General features: G+C 38.0%; 1 protein-coding gene across 4 annotated transcripts in view; it reads left to right on the top strand.

Moving 5' to 3' along the window:
* PREX2 (phosphatidylinositol-3,4,5-trisphosphate dependent Rac exchange factor 2) overlaps positions 1-17,332 on the top strand; it is a 299,369-nt gene that overhangs the window by 204,253 nt on the left and 77,784 nt on the right. For all 4 annotated transcript variants that reach the window (XM_053558919.1, XM_053558921.1, XM_053558920.1 and 1 more), the window contains 2 exons: positions 3,817-3,919; positions 11,464-11,607. In XM_053558919.1, coding sequence (XP_053414894.1) covers positions 3,817-3,919; positions 11,464-11,607 — 247 coding nt within the window. The remainder of the gene's footprint in view (positions 1-3,816; positions 3,920-11,463; positions 11,608-17,332) is intronic.

The raw sequence follows: 17,332 nt of genomic DNA on the forward strand, positions 1-17,332 counted from the left end.
TGCTCATTCAAAAGTGTTGTGATTTTAGAGATGAGAGCCAATTACCTCTGTATGCACAAGAGTTACCAAGTAATATGGTTGAATTTTTTGGCAAATATGTATGAGCTTATACAACATGATGTTTCCCTTTAATGATGTTGAAGGTAGGAAGGTGACTGCTGCACTGCACAGCCGTAGAAGGTTCTGGAATTGTAAAATCCTCAATGTACTTAATAGAAACAGAAGTAGATGCTTTTGAAAAGACTCTGTGCCTTCTGTGTGGGTGATCCATTTTTTATTTAATTGTATTAATAAAAAACTTGAAATAAGACATATTTGAAAAAGCCATTTAAAACAAAATACATGTTAACCATTGCTTATCAAACATAATTGTCACATGATAGGACGCCTACTTCTAATGGTAGGCATTAATCATTTGTTGAGTGAGTGAATTAATGAGGGATTATTCCTATTTATTTTCTTTACTTTAAAACTATCATTGTTTAACCAAATGCTTGTACTTTTACCTCAAATTTAATTTTATTTGAAATCTCAAGAAAGAGGAGAAAATATTTACAAATCATACATTTGATGTGACTTGTATCCAGAACATATAAAGAGACCTGAGAACTAAATAGTTAAAAAAAAAAAAAAAGATGCAAAGGATTTGAGTAGATACTTCTTCAAAGAATATATAAAATTGGCCAGCAAGTTCATGAAATAGTGATCAACATCATTAGCCCTTAGGGAAACACAACTCAAAACCACAATGAAATACAGCATCACATGTGGTGTGGATGGCTGTAATTCCAAGTACATAATAATAAGTGTGGGGGAATGTGGAGAAATTGTAACCCCTGTGAATTGCTCATGGGGATTTTGAATAGTGCAGTCATTTTGGAAAATGGTTTGGCTGTTCTCAGAATGTCAAACATAGAATTTTCATATTACCTGGAAATTCTACTTCTAGGTATTGTCCAAGAGAAATGGAAACTTACATTTGCACAAAAACTTGTTTGCAAATGTTTCTAACAAGATGATTCATAATAGTTAAAAAGTGGAAACAACCCAAATGCCCATCAGCTAATGAATGGATAAAGAAAATGCGATATGTATCTGTATAATGGAGTATTATTACTCAGCAATAAAAAGAAATGAAAGACTAATGCATGCTGCCATGTGGATAAACCTGGAAAGCATGATGTGGAGTGAAATAAGAAAGTCTCAAAAGACCACGAATTGTTTAATTCCATTATGATGAAATATGCTAATTAGGTAAATTGTAGAGACAGAAATTAGACTAGTAGTTGTCTATAACTGGGGTGGGGAAGGGAAATGGGAATGCTAATGAGTACTTTTGAGGGTGTTGAAAATATTCTGAAGTTCAATTATAGTGATAGCTGCATAGCTCTGTGAGCAAACTCGGAACCCGTGGGCTGTGCGCTGTCAATAGGTGAATTTTCCAGCACGTGAATTGTGTCTTCATGAAGCTGTTTGTTGTTTGTTTGTTTCTTTTTAAAGTGGTCTTGTGAATCCTTTACTTTTATTTAAGGAATTGGATTTTAAAAATCCAAAGGTGGCTAAGGAAAAAAATTTAAAGAAATCCATAGCCTTTTCGCCTCTATCATGAGAACATAATATCCAGTTTGGCATTCACTTGACACGGTGGCTCATGCTGGTAATCCTAGCACTTTCCCAGGCTGAGGCGAGTGGACTGCTTGAGCTCAGGAATTCAAGACCAGCCTAAACAAGAATGAGACCCCGTCTCTACCAAAAAAAAAAAAAAAATAGTATGAAAAAGAAAAACTGAAGCAAGAGGATCCCTTGAGCCCAAGAGTTTGAGGTTGCTGTGAGCTGTGATGATGCCACAGCACTCTACCCAGGGTGACAGAGTGAGACTCTGTCTAAAAAAAAAATGAACGTGAATGCCTCTCTGGTAGCTGCAGACAACTGGTGGTCTGTGCGTCGTCAGGCTCTAATCCTAGCCAGGGGTCATTTGCGTATTGCTTTGGCCATGTCTACTAGAACATTGGGACCTGCACCATAGACTTTCTAGGACATCTCTTCCTGTGTATATTCCTCTCAATCAGAAAAATGCAGATTCTCCCATTCTCCCCTTCCATTCCAGGCTCATGGCATTTTTCTGCTGCTTTGAAAGGATTTTAAATAATAACGACTGAATAAACATTTACCCAGCACTTACTATGTTCTATCCACTGTATTAAGTATCAAACCATTGTACAAAGGTGATGATTCCCTCAACCTCTTCTTTTGCATTCTGTTTTGTTATTTTATTTATTTATTTATTTATTTATTTATTTATTTATTTTGGAGTCTAGGGCTGATTCTTTTTCACACAATGGAAATTCTTTGTCATCTCCTTTACTCTCAACTAATGCTCCCCCCTAATATGGCTACAAGCTTGCAGCAACTTTTTAAAATGCTGTGTTCAGTATGTTAAAGTTATTGTTGAAAAGCATAACTGACATTCTTAAGGAAACAAATGCTACCTTTAAAAGATAAACTGTGTATGATAAGGTTAATTATATTTTCATATTAGAATTAGTAAAAGACTGTGTGGAGTGATCTCCAACCTCTGCCCATGGACAAGCACTGGGCTGTGGTCTATTAGGAGGTGAATGGCGGGTGAGCTAGCAAAGCTTCATGTGTATTTACAGCAGCTCCCCATAGCTCACATCACCCCCTGTCAGATCAGCAGCGGCCTCAGATTCTCAGAGGAACATGAACTCTACTGTAAACTGTGTGTGTGAGGGATCTAGGTGGCACACTCCTTATGAGAATCTAATGCCTGATGATCTAAGGTGGGTATGCAATGTACTTGAATCGTCCCCAAACCATTCCCCTGCCCCCATTTGGGAGAAAATTTGTCCTCCGTGTATCTGATCTCTTGTGCCAAAAAGGTTTGGGTTCACTGCTGTAGAGAATGCCTTAAACTGCTAATAGAAAGACCAGAATCTAGAACTAGAAAGATGTTATCACTAAGGGATAAGCTGAATTTATTGCGGTGACTGGGCATTATCTGCCTCACTTATAAAATCACGAATGATAAGACAAATCGGGTATTCACAAGACTCTAGGCTAAGGTCCCTTAAAGACAAGTGAGGTGAACAAAAGTGAGGTGAAAGAAAAATGATTACATACATGGAAATTGCCCTAATCCTCGTTCTAATAAACAACAAATTGAATCATTGGTAAATTATCTTATTACAAAATAGGATGGCTTTTATGTAGTGTGGCTTTTGACTAAAACAATAATTTTGCTTGTCAGCAGCTATAATTTATAAGATTGTGGAAGGTTAGAAGCTAGCATGCTTTTTGTGTATTTGTTTGTAAATAATAAATAAAATCAGAAAGGTTAGATCTGTTTGCAAAATAAACTGAAAAAATATGTGGATATAACTCTTTAAACAATTGGGAAAAAGAAAAATAAACCCCTAAAGAAACTTGTAGGCTAGGTGAGGTGGCGCATGCCTGTAATCCTAGCACTTTGGGAGGCTGAGGCAGGAGGATCACTTGAGCCCAGAAGTTTGAAGTTGCAGTGAGCTATGATGATGCCACTGGTGCTCTCACTTGGAAGACAGAGCAAGACCCTCTTTCAAAAAAGTAAAAATTTAAAAAAAAGAAACCTGCAACTTGGAGGGTTTTTAAAATTTCCTTGTGTGATGTAGTAAATTCTTAGGGAAATGTTGAAAATTTTGTTTTGCACCTGTGTGTTGAATGATATCCATTCAACTATTTTTGATCTAAACTTACGTCATGTTATATTCCATTTCATTACACCTTACTATGTTATTTATAGTTTCCCTTTCTTTGTAGACAGATGAACAAGCCATGTTAGAAGATACACTGGTTGCCCTCTTTGATTTGGAAAAGGTTTCCTTTTACTTCAGACCTTCCGAAGAGGAACCACTAGTTGCAAGTAAGTAATTAAATGTACTTGGAATTTCTTTGGCATCAAATAGTAACAATTTTGATGTCAGTATAATTGATAGATAGCTAAATTATCCCTGCGATTTAGCAGTTTCTCATCATTAAACCCAATACAGGTAGAATTTTAAGTGATCTCCAAGAAGTAGCAATACCTATGATTTAGTTTCTGCAAGCTATCATCATATGTCTACTATTTCTATATTCTCATAAATAGATTTAAAATATATGTATACATATATATATCTCAATCCAAGAAGTCTTCAGCCTTTTGTTATTATTTTTATGTTCCTCTTATTTTTCCATACATGTCAGGATCCTGTATATCACGATAAAAGCTATAAGCTGCTTTAGGGACGAGAGATTTTTTTTCCACATTCCTAGTACAATAAGTAGGGATTCAATAAATGTTGGCTTAATTTATGACTTGATTTCAGAATGATATCCATTCATTTATCAAAAATTTCTTACATACCTCCTTGCCGAGACTGTTTTAGGTGTTGAATCCAGTAGACAACTAAAGAGACCACTGTCTCTCCTGGGGCTTGGACTCAGGTGAGGAGAAGTGAATAATAAGCAAGATAAGCAAATTAGTCCTACAGTAAATTAGAAGGCAATAACATGGAGTAATGAAGGGAAGTAAAAGAGACCTAGGATGAAAATGAAGGGCCCAGTGAAAGTTGCAAAAAATGGGCAAGAAAGCCTTAGTTACAGTTCCCTGGAGGACTTGAGGGAGCAAGTCTGGCAGATGTTGGGTGTCCCAGACTCACTGGACTCAGGTGGGAGCAGGCTTGGCATGCTGTCAGGGTAGCAAGTGGGCCAGTGTGGCTGGAGTGGAGCCAGTTAGGGGAGCAGGGCAGGACGTGGGGACGATGAGGCCAGGCCATGCAGGGCTGTCTGGCCCTTGAAAGGCTTTACTTTCCTAACCAAGCCTTGCACAGGTGAATGGCTGGCTCACCTATTAAAAGGTTGCCTGTGTTGAATAGAACATTCTTGGGGCCGGGGAAGAAACCAGTTAGAAAGCTACTGAGTGAACCAGGTGGGAGAAGGTGGAGATGTGGCCCGAGGGCGGCTGTGGAGATGATTTAAAAAAAAAAAAAAAGGGCGGTGCCTGTGGCTCAATGAGTAGGGTGCCGGCCCCATATACCAAGGGTGGCGGGTTCAAACCCAGCTCCTGCCAAACTGCAACAAGAAATAGCCAGGTGTTGTGACGGGCGCCTGTAGTCCCAGCTACTTGGGATGCTGAGGCAAGAGAATCACCTAAGCCCAAGACTTGGAGGTTGCTATGGGCTATGATACCACAGCACTCTACCCAAGGCGACAAAGTGAGACTCTGTCTCCAAAAAAAAAAAAAAACAAAAACCCAAGAAATATTGATGCTGGTTTTATTAATTTACAAAGGTAAAGAAACAGAATTTTATTGAAGTTTCATTTTCTTCATTGAATGAGAATAAGAACAAGAAATACAAAGTTAGGAATTCAAGGGAGAATTTTTCTGGTAGAGGGTATTATTTGATAAGGAAGCATTATTTGAACAAATTGTGTTCAAAATCTTCTGGTCTTCTATGGGTATATATAAAATAGGATACAGTATTTTCATTTACTTGAATAAAGTAGGCAAAGTTTTGCTAAAGGCAGAGAAAGCTATTTTCTTAATATAACCTGATGTGGTTTTCAGTTTTGCCTGGGGAACCATAAGCTCCTAGTATTACCGTTTTCCCATCGTTCCCATATGACATTCTTGGCAAATGGTCTGTCGGCCAAGTAGGTGCAGAACCAGTATCATAAGCTTGATAAAGTATTGACTCATTGTGTATCTACTGTGGGACGTCACTTTGGCATGTAAGCACTGGAATGCATACTAAATATTAAAGATAATTGACAGTGTATATGTAACATTGGCCTGTAAATCTGGATGTACCCACGACACACAAAAATTGTGATACACGTACACACATGTGGCAGGACATTTCTATGTATTTCTTTGAAGCATAACCTAGACTTCTGAAAATAGGTTCTGGTGAAGGGCTAATTCCAGTGTTACGTTACCAAATATTCTAGATGAATTAAAAGCAGTGATGATAGGAACATTGCTCTCATTTTAAGTTGGCTCAGGAAAGAATTATTCAAGAGTATGATATTATAATGGCGGATACATACCATTATATGTGCCCAGACCCACAGAATGGCCAGCTCCAAGCGTGTACCTCACTGTGAACTACGGACTTTGGGTGACTGATGTGCAATACAGACAGGTTCGTGGATTGTAACAAAGGTACCTTTTTGGTGGGGTAATAATAATTGAATAATTCAATAATTATTCGATTATTCAAGAGTCATCGCATCTTCCGTGGTGTAAGAAAACTGGACCTTTACTCTGCATTGCATGGGGTCTGATCTTTCTAGACATACAGAATTAATTCCACATCCCTGGAATGGGAACTAGTTGACTGCTAGTTTGATATCTTACTTGTAAAATGCACTTCTGTGTATAATGTGCACCTGCGTTTTGGGCCCAAACTTTGAGGCCCTGGAGACAGTGCTGAATCTCACAGAGAAACACATCTGGGGAAAGCTAACGCTCCCCGGGTAAACGTGCAGATTGCACGGTCCTCCTGCAGCCGCCTGCTCTCTGAAGGCTGCCCCTCTCCCTCTCCAGGGAGCCCTTCCCTCCCTGCCATGTTGGGGGCCGCAGCTGAGATGACCACATGTGTGCCAGCGCAGGGCAGAAGCTTCAGAGGCCTTTCAATCCATGGGCAGTGTGGCGGTAGTAATGTTTAACTCCATATTAGTATTATGAACTTTAAAAAAAATACCTGCACTTTATATTTTTAGGTTGACAGCAAAATTGAGAGGAAGGTACAGAGATTTTTCCTACAACCCATTTCCTCAGATGCACAGTTCCCCCACACTAAATACCCCCACCAAAAAGGTACAATCCGTGAACCTATCTATTGCACATCACAGTCACCCAAAGCCCGTAGTTCACAGTGAGGTGCACGCTTGGAGCTGGCCATTCTGTGGGTCTGGGCCAATGCATAATGGCGTGTATCCGCCATTATAATATCATACATGATTGACATTCTGACAGGGGGAAGGGGGTGTGTCATTCTGGTTTTAATTTGCATTTCCCTGATGATGAGTGACGTTCAGCTTTTTATTATGTTTGTTGGCCATTTGTATACCTTCTTTGGAGAAATGTCTTTTGGTGTCTTTTGCACTCTGTCAGAGGCAGGGCAGTTGCTCTCGAGGCTTACCCTGTGGAACCCTTATCAGTCCCAAGTGGAAACAGTCTTCCAGAGGCAGCTGCCTCAGCGACATGGGCAGGAAATTAAGAAGAGAGGGCTGTGAATGTTGGGGAGCTGCTCCCCTGGTCTCCTAGGCCCTAAGAGGCCCTCAGGCATGCTTCCGTCTGCTCTCAGCTGGACATGGCCCACATTGATGCCCCAACTTTGAGAGAGCTATGATGCTTTTGGGACCTACTGACACCCCAAAGCTGTGGTGGTCCAAATGGGTGCTGGGTAATGTTGTCTGTGGATCCAGTGCCATAGAATCACAAGGCTGAGATTCCTGGCCCAGGACAGCAGGAAACATCACTGCCTGTCCATGAAGGGAGGCTAGAGAGCCACACACCCCTGGCAGAACCTGGGCATGGTGAGCAGAGTGCTATTGGGGATATAGCAGCTCCTGCCCCCTACAAACCTAAAACTGGCAAACCTACAGCTCATCCATGCCAAAATTTTGTGCTTGGGAGCAGCAGAGACAGCTATGTCTGCAGCATTGGGTTATTGAAGGAGGCGAGGTTCCCATCTCTACATCCCTTCCTGACACCTGCTCTGGGGCTTGGACACTCTCCTACCCTATAGACTTCCCCGTGCTCAGATCTCCACTGGGTGGGGGCAGACAATTCTATTTCTTGAGCCTGGGCTCTCTGGTGTAACAAAGTGGGCATTCTGCTTTCTTCTGTCCTAAAAAGCATTAGGAGCACTTTCCAGTCTGCTTGGAGCAGCCCACCCTACAGGTCGGAACACCAGGGATCCCACTGATGTCCTGTGTCTCCTATTTTTTTGTGGTTGTCACAGTCCAGGTGGGTGTTGGGGACTGTCTGTGTGGGATCCATTGACAGGGAGTCAGGGGGGCTGTCACTTTCCTGGCAGCACCTGCGTGGGTGAAGACAATATACCACCTGCTGTTTAAGCCTGGATCTGTGAGGGGTGGAAGGGCCCTGTGTGGGCCCACTGCCAGGAGCTCTGCTCCCAATAGATTTCCAGGTCACCAGTGGCAGCAGTGTCTGGATTTATCAGGGTAGAAAGGCTCTTCAACAGGTCAGGAGATGGTGGAAGGCCACAGGTATGGTGGGGGGGGGGGGGGGCGGAAATAGTAAAAACTCCCACCTGCCCTTTCCACCAGGCTCACAGCCTTCAATAGCCAGTCAATGCTCAAATCTTGCTTTCTTATTCTTCTCCACAACTTCTTCCTATTTCTGTCTTACTGTTCAGTTCTAAGAATTTTTAATGTATTTTTGATAACAGTTCTTTATCAGAAGTGCCCTTTGCAAATATTTTCTTCCAGTCCACTGCTTACTTCCTAATTCTCTTTATGTTTTCCTTCAAAGAACAGAAGTTTTAAGTTTGATGGAGTCTGCCTTATCAATTCTTTCGCTGACAGATTGTACTTTTGGTGGTGTTTCTAAAAAGTCATAACTTTTCCCAAGGTCATCTAGATTTTCTCTGGGTTATCTCCTAGGAGTTGTATAGTTTTGTGTATTACATTGAGGTCTATAATTTATTTTCAGTTAATTTTCATAAAAGGTACAAGGCTAGTGTCTAGATTCATGTTTTTGCATGTAGATGTCCATTTGTTCTGGAACCATTTCTTGAAAAAACTGTCTTTGCACCATTGTATTACCTTTGCTCCTTGGTCAAAAGTCAGTTGACTATATTTATGTTGATCTATTTCTGAGCTCTCTATTCTGCTCCATTGATCTATTTATCTAATCTTTTTCCAATACCAAACTATCTTGATTACCGTGGCTTTAGAGCAAATTTTGAAGTCAGGTAGTTTCAATCCTCCAGGTTTGTTCTTCGATATTGTTGGCTATTCTGGGACCTTTGTCTTTCCACATAAATTTAGAATCAGTTTGTGAATTTCCATGAAATAACTTGTTGGGATTCTGGATGGTATTACACTGGCATTATAGATTAAGTTGGAAAGAATGACATCTTGACAATAGTGAGTCTTCCTGTTCATGGACATGAAACGTTTCTCCTTTTTTAAAATTTCTTTCATCAGAGTTTTGTAGTTTTCCTTGTACAGATCTTGTACGTATTTTATTAGAGTCAAACCTGAATATTTCATTGGGGGTTGGTGCTAATGTAAGTGGAATTGTGTTTTTAATTTCAGATTCCACTTGTTTATTACTGGTATATAGGATGCAGTTGATTTTTGCATATTAACCTGTATCCTGCAGTCTTGCTATAATTATTCATTAGTTTCAGGAATTTTTTGTTGTTACTGATGAGTTTTTCACATTTTCAACATTGATGATCATGTCATCTGCAAAGAAAGACAGCTTTATTTTTTCCTTGCCAATCTTTATGCTTTTTATTTTATTTTCTTGTCTTATTGTGTTATCCAAGACTTCCAATAAGGTGTTGAAAAGGAGTAGAGAGAGCAGACATGCATACCCTGTTCCTGATAATAGGAAAATTTCAAGTTTCTCACCATTAAATATGTTGACCACTGTAGGTTTTTCATCAGTTTACTTAGAGTTTTTATCACGAATGAGGTTTAGATATTGTCAAATGCTTTTTCTGTGTGTATTGATGTGATCATGTGATTTTTTTTTTTTTAACTAGTCATACTGATGGGTTACATTAAATGACTTTTGGATGTTGAACCAGCCTTGCATAACTGCAATAAATCCTACTTTGTTGTGGTGTACAATTCATTTTATACATTGTTAGATTTGATTTGCTAATATTTTGTTAAAGATTTTCACGTTTATAGGAGTTATTATGCACGTACACAAGTACAACAAATATTTTGAGGGAAATAGTCTCCTTTCTTTCTGTGGTAATCTTAGTTTTACCTTCACTTTATACTGATATACTTAATAATTTTCAGTAAGTCTCAGTTTCTTAATTTCTAATATAGCACATTGATTTGTTCTATGCTAGTTGTATAATCTGGAACTTATTAGTTCTATGCTAGTCTGATAATATGGGACTCTACCTGCTCTGCCATTATTTTCCTTTTTATAATATTATCCATTTGTTAACAAAGAGATTGGTTACATTGATGACAAAGACTAAGGGTATAGAATTTAACATAAATTAAAATATAGGTGAGAAAAAGTGTAAGAAAAGGAGAGCTAGAAGATATAAATATTTTCTTTAATATCTATAAATTTCTCTTTTTAATTTTAAAAACCAGGAAAGAAAAGATTGTTCCAATTTTTATAACGCTATTAACTTCTGACTCTTCAGCTAAGAAAATTATTTATTCTCTTTCCTAAACCAAACTCTAAAGTCTTTCTTTAAAAAGAAAAAAGTAACAAAAATAAAGTAAGCATTTTACATAGCATAAAAAAGACTTATAAGTATTAATGAAATGTCTCCTTTAATTATATACAGAATTAAATAGATAAATTTAATAAGGAATCTGGAATCTGTGATCACAAATGGCATTTAACCTTGAACTCTAATTTTAATATCAGTTTTATTTAAAGATGCGGTTTAGAAGTAATAAAGTTTGATTCAGTAACATATATTAAATACTTGCTGTGTTTTGGGCTTAATTTTTAATTGGCTAATGTGACTATTTTTGCTTTGGGGGAAGATTATTACACTCTTTTTTAAAGAGGTAGGAATATTCATCATGGATAAGTATCATAAAATGGAGAGGATTTATGATAATATAGTGAAATACTCCTACAGCATTTTAGCCTTTCAAGTTTATTGTTTTTTATAAAAGTAATTAAATCCAAGCTCTTTGAAAATAGCTATAAGAATTTGGACAGCTGATTTGTAATGCCTGTAGGACTTCAGTAGAGGATAATGCATGTTTGCGCCAGTGCTCAGGCACTGGAGGTTGTAACACCCATGCTAATTTTGATAATGGTTGCTGCACTCTCAGCTTCTTATGCATTACTTAAAAAGTGGACCCCAAAGACTCATTTTGACTAAGATATGAATGAGGCAGTTGCCCTGGGAGGTTTTGAATCCAAACCACCTATAGCTTAACTCCTCATTTAGTTAAGTGAGACATCTGGTATGCCAAAATGTAACAAGGTTTCTTATTACGGAATTTTATGTACAGTGCGGTAAGTAATAAATCTGTTGCTTTAGCTAATGAGAATCTGATTTAATATCCTTTCACTGAGTAACACTGTATATCTAACCTGAACTTGATACATGCAAGTACTTTTACTATATTAAGTTTCGAGGAATTTTCAGAATTCTTTTTAGAAGTTAACAAGTATATCAGACAGCGTATCTTTCTTTTAGGAAGTAATAATATTCAATGTCATTTTAGATGTTCCTCTTACGTATCAGGTGGAAGGAAGCCGGCAGGCCCTGAAAGTTTACTTCTACATCGACAGTTACCATTTTGAACAACTGCCCCAGCGGTTGAAAAACGGAGGAGGGTTTAAAATTCATCCTGTTCTTTTTGCACAAGGTAAATGGTTCTCTTTATGCTTCACATACTTCAATTATTTTACCTTTATTCATTTTTGTATAAATTTGATTTTAAAATCCAGATTTTTTTTTTAATTCATTGGAAGATTCACTCATGGTACTTAGGTAATATGTTTGCTTCTGGGAATGTTTGTCAAGGAGAGAATCGCATACAGTTTGAATATTTATCAAATAAGATTGCAGCATTATTTATAATGGGGAATGAACACAGGGTTAATTTAAATAAATGAAAATAAATTGGGTTAAATGGCTTAGTAAAGTTAAAGTATGGTACAGCTATGAAAATTGTATGATTAAAACATTTTATGAAATAGAAAAACAAGTATATGCATGCAGAGCATAAAAAAGAAGTTATATTTTAGTCTCAATTACGTGCTATATGTATATATGGATGTAAATACTTACATGTATGTTTGCTATGTTGTCAGTATTCTGAGATCACTGAATTGATGCTTTTTTAATTCCTCATGTCATTTTTTTGATCAGGAAGTATGTATTCCTTTCTAATTTTTTTTTTTTCAAATAAGCAGTAAGTATCAACAAATGTAACAGAAGAAATCATGATTAGCATGAGCAAGAAAATTCTTGCAGTGAGCTAAGTTTCCAACACAAAGTCCTGAATCTTTTATTTCCAAAATCATAAAATGCTGCCTAGAAAAGATCAAAAGCCTTTCTTCTAGTCTAGGATCCCTCCAGTTCCTAAAAAAAAAGGCAAGCTGGAGTCACAAGATATTAACAATTTCTCTCAATAATACCATAAGGAATTTTTTTCTTTTGAGTTTTCAAGACCTTGGCTTGGCTGTGGAATGTTAATGTTCCAACACAATGAGAAGAGTAGAGGAATGAAAGCCATCTGTCAGTGTAATTGCAGAATGGACAGGCCTAGGAAACCCAGATTCACTACCAAGTGAAAATTTAGCTTTACGTCACATGCACATTATTTTAAAAGGCTGAATGCTAAGAAATAGGTTACCCTTTCTTCAATTGCTGTAGTTTAAAAACTGTGACTACTTTAAAGTACTTGGCAAGAATATATTTAAGCAGAAATAAGTTTTTGTGAGTAATTATTTTAGAAGTTATTAGAAGGGATCTTCAGGCCGGGCACAGTGGTTCCCGCTGGTAATCCTAATACTCTGGAAGGCTGAAGTGGGTGGATTGCCTGAGCTCATGAGTTCAAGACCAGCCTGAGTAAGAGTGAGACCCCCATCTCTACTAAAAGTAGAAAAAAAAAACTGAGTAAAGGATCGCTTGAGCCATGTTGGAGGTTGCTGTGAGCTATGATACCATAGCACTCAACCCAGGCCAACAGCTTAAGACTCTGTCTCAAAAAATTAAAAAAGGGTATCTTCATTTCTCTTTGGAGGACTGTGGTTTATAGGTAGGGTCAATGTAGGTAATATAAGATTGTGTAATAGAAGAAAAGCAAAAAGAAAAAAATGAGCAAAAACAGAACATTGGAGATATGTTAAGAGATAGAATTTGGGAAATATGTTAGGAAAAAGGTTTATAGGCACCCACCACAACACTTGGTTAAAAGCCATTACAAGGGCTCACATCTGTAATCTTAGCACTCTGAGAGGCTGAGATGGGTGAATTGCTTGAGCTCACCTGTTCAAGACCAGCCTGAGCAAGAGCGAGACCTCATCTCTAAAAAAATAATCCGAGTATTGTGGCAGGCACCAGTAGTCCCAGCTCTTTGGGAGGCTGAGGCAAGAGGATCACTTGAGCCCAAGAGTTTGAGGTTGCTGTGTGTGAGCTATGACATCAGAGCACTCTACTGAGGTGACAAAGTGAGACTCTGTCTCAAAAAATAATAATAATAATAAGCCATTACAAGGATAGTACATAATTTGAGAAGACAGAGAAAGATGCTGGTCTGGAATGTTAATTTTTACAGGGTTAAAGCAGTGTTTACAATTCTGGGTTGTTTGTTTCTTTGTTTTTTGAGACAGTCTTGCTGTCTTGTCTGGGCTGGAGTACAGTGGCATCATCACAGCTCACTGCAATTTCAAATTTCTGGGATCAAATGATCCTCTTGCCTCATCCTCCCAAGTAGCTGGGACTACAGGTGCCTGCCACCATGCCTGACTGATTTTTTCTGGGGTTGTTTTTTTGGGGGGGAGGGAGTGGAGACAGGATCTTGCTCTTGCTCAAGCTGGTCTGGAACTCCTGGCCTCAAATAATCTTTCTGCGTTGGCCTTCCAGAGGGCTAAGATTGTAGGCTTGAGCCACCATGCCCAGCCTTCATTTCTTTCTCTTTATTTTTCTCTTTTTAGAAATTTTGTCTTTGCAGCTGGACATAGGAATTTGAGGTTACAGTGAGCTGTGATGACGCCACTGCACTCCGGCCAGGGCAACAGAGTAAGACTCTGTCTCATAAAAGAAAAAAAAAATTGTCCCTAAAATCACTGCTGAGATAACAGATGGCACTAGCATCTTTTTAAAAAGTAAAGGACTGCAGTGATGACATGTTTGCCATAAATAGCCAGATAATTGCCCTCAACAGCAAGTGTACATAGGACAAAGATTCTTTTGCAAGCAACCCCTATTTTAGTTTGTCTAAAAGCCCATTTAAAAGTACTCCCTACACATGCAGTATTTCAGTGAATACAATATCATTTTAAACTGCATTTAAAGAAAAGTAAGCATTAAGTGCTAGAGAATTATTGTCCTCACAGCAATAAAATGTGAAAGATGACTTAGGTAACCAATAGTGAAAATACTGCAGTCGAGGTCACGGATAGGGAAAAAGATGGGAAACGCTTCATCTCATTAAAAACCTTGGTGATAAGGTTGTTTACTGAAGAGTGTGCAGTTCTATTTTCATCATACTCCCTTGAGGAATCATTAGTAGCTCTTAGTATACCTCAGGGTGAGAGAAGCCCAGGAAATTCAGACCCAGTTTGAGTAGAGATTGCCATCTGGTAATTGAAAGTGGAAGAGCTTTCAACTAGAGTCACTCCTAGAATGAAAAGGTTATTTGAAGGGTTTTGGTTTTGTGTATACATGTGTACCTGGTTCTTTGCTAGCAAACACAAAATGGAAAAATGGGATGAATTTTTAAAGTTCCTGGGAAATTTATTAAAGTCAGTCCTCCTCAAGTTGTCGGTGCTACCAAGAGAACGTCTCATCCTCTTCCCATTTTTCTTGCTTGCATGGCACAGTAGTCGATGGGCCACCTTGCAGACATGTGACCAGCTGTTAGCTCAGGAATTACAGGGTTGGAAGTGAGCAGGGGTGGAGGTGAGTGTATAGTGCTGAAATGTCAGAATTTAGGAGACCAACCGTCGAGGCACAGAATCCAAGGTCAAAAACACAAACAAACAGCCAGACAGGAAAGTCAGCACAAAGCGTAACCAAAATGCTCACACTATGAAAATATTTCAAATTGTATATAAAACCAGCACATGCACCCCAGGATTGCATTAATGTACACAGCTTTGATTTAATAAAAAAAGATACGTATCTAAACACAGTCATCATTGCTACACATTGGTCATGATAGGATTGAAAAATCTTGCTTTCTTCACCATAATTGTAACCATTTTCAGGGAATTCTGACAACTGTTCCCATTTCTGAGAAAAGTATAACAGTGTGTGTACAGTATATTCTAACCAAGAGAGTGTGCTATCAAAAGGGAGTTTTAGTTAGTTGACACTATTCTTAAAATTTATTCTTCAGAGATCCTGTACTTTTCCAGATAAAACTCTTTCTTAGAAAAGCTTTGAAGTGTATCTCAAGTAAATAGAAATGCAGCTCTCTCTCGGCCTTAGAATAATTTAATTTTTAATTTTCCCCAACTTTCATTGGGTTTGCCCTTTTTTTTTGCTGAGTACCTAAATTTAATGCAATGTTTTTCTCCCTCTAATTCAAAAGTGGTAGAAGTAAAACAAGCAGAGCCAAGTTGTATTTTAAATACTGCTCTTAATTAAATCCTGTTAAATAAATTAAGTATTTGTTGAACCAAAAACGTGAATGCTATTTTTGGGAAATATTTTATGGACAAGAACTGAAGTAACTAGACAATAAAATGCAAAAGAGAGACCAAGGTTTGAAGTTGCTACGTTATTATCTATTCAGCTTACTTTTACTGAAAATAGAAACGGAATTTGTTAGAATATTGTTGTTTTCTTTTCTAACAGCAATAAATAAGTTTAGCTCAAATAGGAAATGTTGTCCTCCTTCCTCTTTTTGTCTTTTTGCCATACAAATTTTAGGTTTTAAATATAGAAGTCATCTTTTTTTGTTCGTATATTGCAACCCAGTACAGGTGCCACAAGATTCTCGCTAAGAGGTTTGGCAAAATTGGGAGACATGTTTCCTATTTTTTTTTTTTAATTTGTAATTGGGAATTTTATCTGTCTTTTTAATTTGCAAATATTGTCAACAATATGAAAATGGCATATTATGGAAATTAGAAGAATTCATTAAAATCATACCTAGTCTTAAGTTGTATGTATATGATTGTTCTTATCTTGTAACAAGCTTTCGGGGTAGAACGGGCCATTCTGGCTAAAGTGGAACAATCGAGACCTTTATAAAACCTGGATCCCAGATCCCAAGGTTTTGCTCCCATAGTTCCACTGTTGTTCCGTCTGGTGTTATATCTCACGCTGAAGTGTCCTTCCATCGACTCCTGCTTCTCAAAACCTTCTGTTTGGCTATTCTATATCTCATGGAAACCAAGAATTAAATAATGTCTGTGGAGCATGTTACCTGGTATAGAAATCTCATTCAATAAATAAGAGTAGTCAGAGGCTATTTTTATACTATTATTCAATTACATTCTTTCTCACTGACTGTAATTACTAGATATTCTTATTTTCCATGTCAAAAATGCAGAGCCTGAGGATCTGAGATATTAATTAACCTGCCCAAAGTTGCACAGCTACTAGGGAGCAGAAACTGGAGTTTGTCTCTAAGGCAAGGGCTTTCATCAGCTTTCCAACTAGTAAGAGTAATTCTCACTGATGTTGGACTATTGATAGACTGAATCCTCCCAGGATATTTGCCTTTCACAAATAACAGCTTGTTAATGAGTAAACGCGGTATTTATTTGAGGATTGTTTTCACCAGGGAGGCTTTCTTTTTTTTCCTCTGTGTCTTCAGGACCAGAAGTTTGCTGAACCAGTGGTAACTATTCTAATTAATGCAGGTGTAGGGTCTAAGAGGGAAAGCTTCCCCTTTGCCCTTTGAAGGTTTGCTGGAAATGAACTTAAAAGGTGTAGATTAGTTGGAGAAAAAAAGCATGCAAAATTTATTTAATGTGCATGGGGGGAAAATTACAGGAGAGTGATTACCCAAAACCCAAATATGGTTCAGATGTTTATGTACCATCGTTCACGGGGGAGGGGGATGGGAAATGTAGGGGATAGTAAATGATTATTAGGGAGAATGAATGCACCTAAGAGATAGAAATTAACTTGTAAATTATTTTCATGGAGTTTAATTGAGCTGGAGAGATAATCCCCATCTGAAAAAGTCCTTTAACTTGTGGTTGCATTCCTCAGTCTTCTTTGGGAAAGATAATTAGATTTTAGGCAGGGATGGAAGGCAAGTGTGTCTGTGTGGCAGGTCCCGCATTGAGGTACGTACGGGAATATCAGAGAAAAGCCTCTTCCAGCATCTGGTGATCAGCTAGGATCCTTAACGTAAAATAATCTGTATACCAAGGTGTCATGTTTTAGGCCAAAATTCTCCCTGG

Source organism: Nycticebus coucang, chromosome 13 (genome assembly GCF_027406575.1).
Source record: "Nycticebus coucang isolate mNycCou1 chromosome 13, mNycCou1.pri, whole genome shotgun sequence".
Taxonomy (NCBI): Eukaryota; Metazoa; Chordata; class Mammalia; order Primates; family Lorisidae; genus Nycticebus; species Nycticebus coucang.